Below are 3592 nucleotides of genomic sequence, written 5' to 3' on the forward strand. Positions count from 1 at the left end.
GGGATGGTCGTAACGTTTGTCACAGCGTTCGCAGTAATGGTTAGAGCCATAAAAAGCGGGCATGGAAGTGATGACATCGTAGTGCTGATCATGATGGTAGAGATGCAGCACGGTGGCGTGGGGTGGAGTCTCATCACACTTGTACAACAGTCTCTGACCCACCTCTTGACTGTAGACTTTCAGTTGATAATGCAGGGGGGCCAAGGCCCGTCCCACGCGTGCGAGGTCGTCCAGACCCCGACAGGGGCCTTCGGGCAGGCCAAGGCTTCGACACAAGGCCCGTGCCCGTATGCCTTGAACGTCGACGCGATCCGTTCTCGTCAGTCTCTTTCGCTGGGCGGTCCATGCTGGGGTCAGAGGGTGAGGCTGGTGGGCATAATGCTGTGCCACCACCAGGGCCCGTGCCAAAAAGGATTGATCTTCGTTCTTGATCCGTACGATGCACTTTTTGCGTGTTAAAAAAGCTTCGAGTCCAATCACGTTTTTTCAGTCGGAGACGGCTGCCACTGCCCGATCCTAGCCTGTTGGGATCTGCGACGTGTACTAAGGTCACATCCATGGTGGCATCGATGTTCAGGTCTTTGTTGGACTGTTGGACTTTTTCCACGGCATGCAAAATATCGAGCCCATGGAGATCTTCAAAACGTCGAAAGGGAATCCGTATGGGTGTGTTCAAAGCGGGATGATCGATACCTAGACCAATACGATCTCCCTTCTGACCTGATATCTGTTCATAAAAGTCATCGATGACTCTGTCAAATAAAACTGGCAGTTCCATGGGGACGCGTTCCGGTGGTACGGTGTCCAAGTAGTCTGGGTTGAAAGTCAAACGATAGGTATGATTAGCAGTTCTTAGCCGTCTGGAGCGGGTGATATCTTTCCTCTCCAAACGATAGGGCGTACTTTGGTTGCTCGTCATGATACCGATGTGTGTCTGATGAACGTCTGTACTCTAAGAGGTGCTGAACGTCTGAGGAATGGACAACCCTTCCCCAAAACAGGATCGAAATCGGACCAATCCGAAGCCTGGATGGCCGACCAATCAGAAGACAGCAACGACCAATCAGAAGACAGCACCCGAACCGAGTTGTGCTTTCTCTCCCATGGTAAAATCCATTTCCTATGGAAAAGAAACACAAGGGTCGGGTCGTTTTAGAAAACTGAGGTGCGGACCAGGCCCCGGAACGAACCAATCGGTGCGCTGCGTTTTGGACCAACCAGGAAGCAGTGAGTTTCGATCCGTTTCTTCCCCTATAAAACAAGCGTGGATTCGAGTGGGTCAGTGTATGTGACATAAAATCATCTAGAATGGCTGAAACAAAGAAGAGTGGTACGACGACGACGACAACAACGCGTGGCGAAGATGCGGTGATGGATAGTGCAGAACCTCGTGAATGCTGGAGTAAGAGTCATGCCGAGGAGGCGGTGTCACTGCTCAGTCAAACACCATCGCACTATTATCTACGCTTTGAAAGAAGGCTCGCTTCGTTTGAGACGTGGCCCACGCAAATGTATCAGACTGCTGAAGAGATGGCCCATGCGGGCTTTGTCTACACTCAGGGTGCCGATGGGGTGTGCTGTTTCCAATGTGGGGTGCGGCTGAGACAATGGGCACCCCACGACGATCCTTGGGCGGCACATCACAAGTGTTCCCCAGACTGCGACTACCTCAAGCTAACCGGGCTGGTGAAACACCAGAAGAAGCTACAACTGCACTATCTCTGCGAAGAGAAACAGAGGTACACGAATGACGTGGCACGGCCTGCTGCCTAGGAGGACGTTTCCCGTGTCCTGCGTTCCCGTTCAAGTTCCCGTTCAAGTTCCCGTTCAAATGTTTTTCTTTTCTTGGTTGGAACCCCCAAGTGGACAGCAGCAGCAGAAAAGTGTTTCTTCCCCAAAACGGCCCTTTTCAGGGCCACCCATCTCACCCAAAAGACAACTTTCCTCCTTTGCTTTGCTAAACACCCCCAACCCTCCAAAACAAAGAACCCACATCCTCCCCCTAGACCTCTTGGAGGCACACGTCTAAAAATACAATACATAGATATAAATAAATATAAATAGAGTTAGATCCATAGATCCATAGAGACACGTAGTACACCGCGTCAAACATCACGTGTGCATGAACACACGCGTCACAGTACGCCGGTCGACCTACACGAGTGCCAACACCTCGGTATCTTTAAATAATAATAATAATAATTTGAAAACACGCATAGGGTACGACGTTTGCATGACAACACACAAAGTACAACCATGACGTTCACATCGCGACACGAAGTCCATGACGCGTGCAAACGTCACGCAGGTGTATCGATTTTTCTCTATTCATCTCACTACGACACGACTCGATACACACACACACACACACACACACAGGACACCACGTTTTGACTGACCACACGTTATTCTATGCATCAACGTCAACGTCTGTTTGAAGACATACACACACACACACACACACACATACATGACATTCCGATTGGCATGGGAGTGACACCACGTACATCGCGTAGGCATTCCCACGTTCATGTCTACTTATGAAGGTCCACCTTCCTTTAGCATTCAGACGACCGTCTACCTCAAAAAATACCAAGGCTACCCAAGAAGAAAAAAAAAACGGATCGAAATCGGACCAATCCGAAGCCTGGATGATCAACCAATCAGAAGCGGCGCTCGGACCAGGCGGGGCTCTGATTGGTCGAACCGGGGTTGTGCTTTCTCTCCCATGGTAAAATCCATTTCCTATGGAAAAGAAACACAGGGGTCGGTCCGTTTTGGAAAACCGAGGTGCGGACCGGAGCCCGGAACGAACCAATCCGAGCTGCGGCCTGGCGAACCAACCGGGAGGCAGGGTGTCAGTGCCTCCTCTATAAAACAAGCGTGGATTCGAGTGGGTCAGTGTCACTTGTAAAATTGATGTGATAAAATCAAGAATGTCTGAAAACTGGGATCTGGAACTTGCCTCAGTGGTGCACCCTTTGCCACTGTGCAAAGGGTGTCGCTCGGAGTTGGAGAAGAAAGAAGAAGTACCACCATTGCCATCGCTACCTCCATGGCAATGTGGTAAATGCCAAGGGTGCTTACCTGTGTACGCCCTTGGCACAAGGGCATGGGATGGAACATTCGAATGTGTGTACTGTAAGACCATCCTCAAGGACACCTACGTGCGGCGGTTAACGCACACCAGTAGGTGTCCTGTGAGGAGACAGATGAAAGTCCACCCGTGCCTTTGCACCGTGGGGTGTACAACCATGTAAACATCAAAACGGCCCTTTTCAGGGCCACCCATCTCTCCCGAAAGACAGCTTTTCCTCCTTTGCTTTGACGACCCTCCCACCCCTTCTCCCCTCCCCCTCCCTCCCTCCCTCCCTTCACCACCCCCACCACCACCCCCACGCCTATTTCTATGTTTAGAACCACACCACAACAACAACCCTGTCGATCTTGTTCCCCCTCGTACGTGCGCTTCTCCGGGTTTTCCCCCTCCTCCCCGGACACGGATGTTCCGCCATCTTGCATGCGTGCGCCACCGGACACGGATGCGACGCCATCTTGCATGCGCGCGCCACCGGACACGGATGCGACGCCA

General features: G+C 51.6%; 1 protein-coding gene across 1 annotated transcript; it reads left to right on the forward strand.

The window, feature by feature from the left end:
• The first annotated feature begins 1308 nt into the window (after positions 1–1308).
• Positions 1309–1773, forward strand: LOC125381947 (baculoviral IAP repeat-containing protein 5.1-like). The gene has a single exon (XM_048399322.1). The coding sequence runs from the start codon at positions 1309–1311 to the stop codon at positions 1771–1773; it is 465 nt and encodes a 154-aa protein (XP_048255279.1).
• Positions 1774–3592: the final 1819 nt, after the last annotated feature.

The sequence above is a fragment of the Haliotis rufescens genome, unplaced genomic scaffold (assembly GCF_023055435.1).
Source record: "Haliotis rufescens isolate VD_foot unplaced genomic scaffold, xgHalRufe1.0.p SCAF_2, whole genome shotgun sequence".
NCBI classification, from domain to species: Eukaryota; Metazoa; Mollusca; class Gastropoda; order Lepetellida; family Haliotidae; genus Haliotis; species Haliotis rufescens.

Coding starts and splice junctions, on each gene's coding strand:
- LOC125381947 (XM_048399322.1), top strand. CDS start 1,309: ATGGCTGAAACAAAGAAGAGTGGTACGACGACGACGACAACAACGCGT.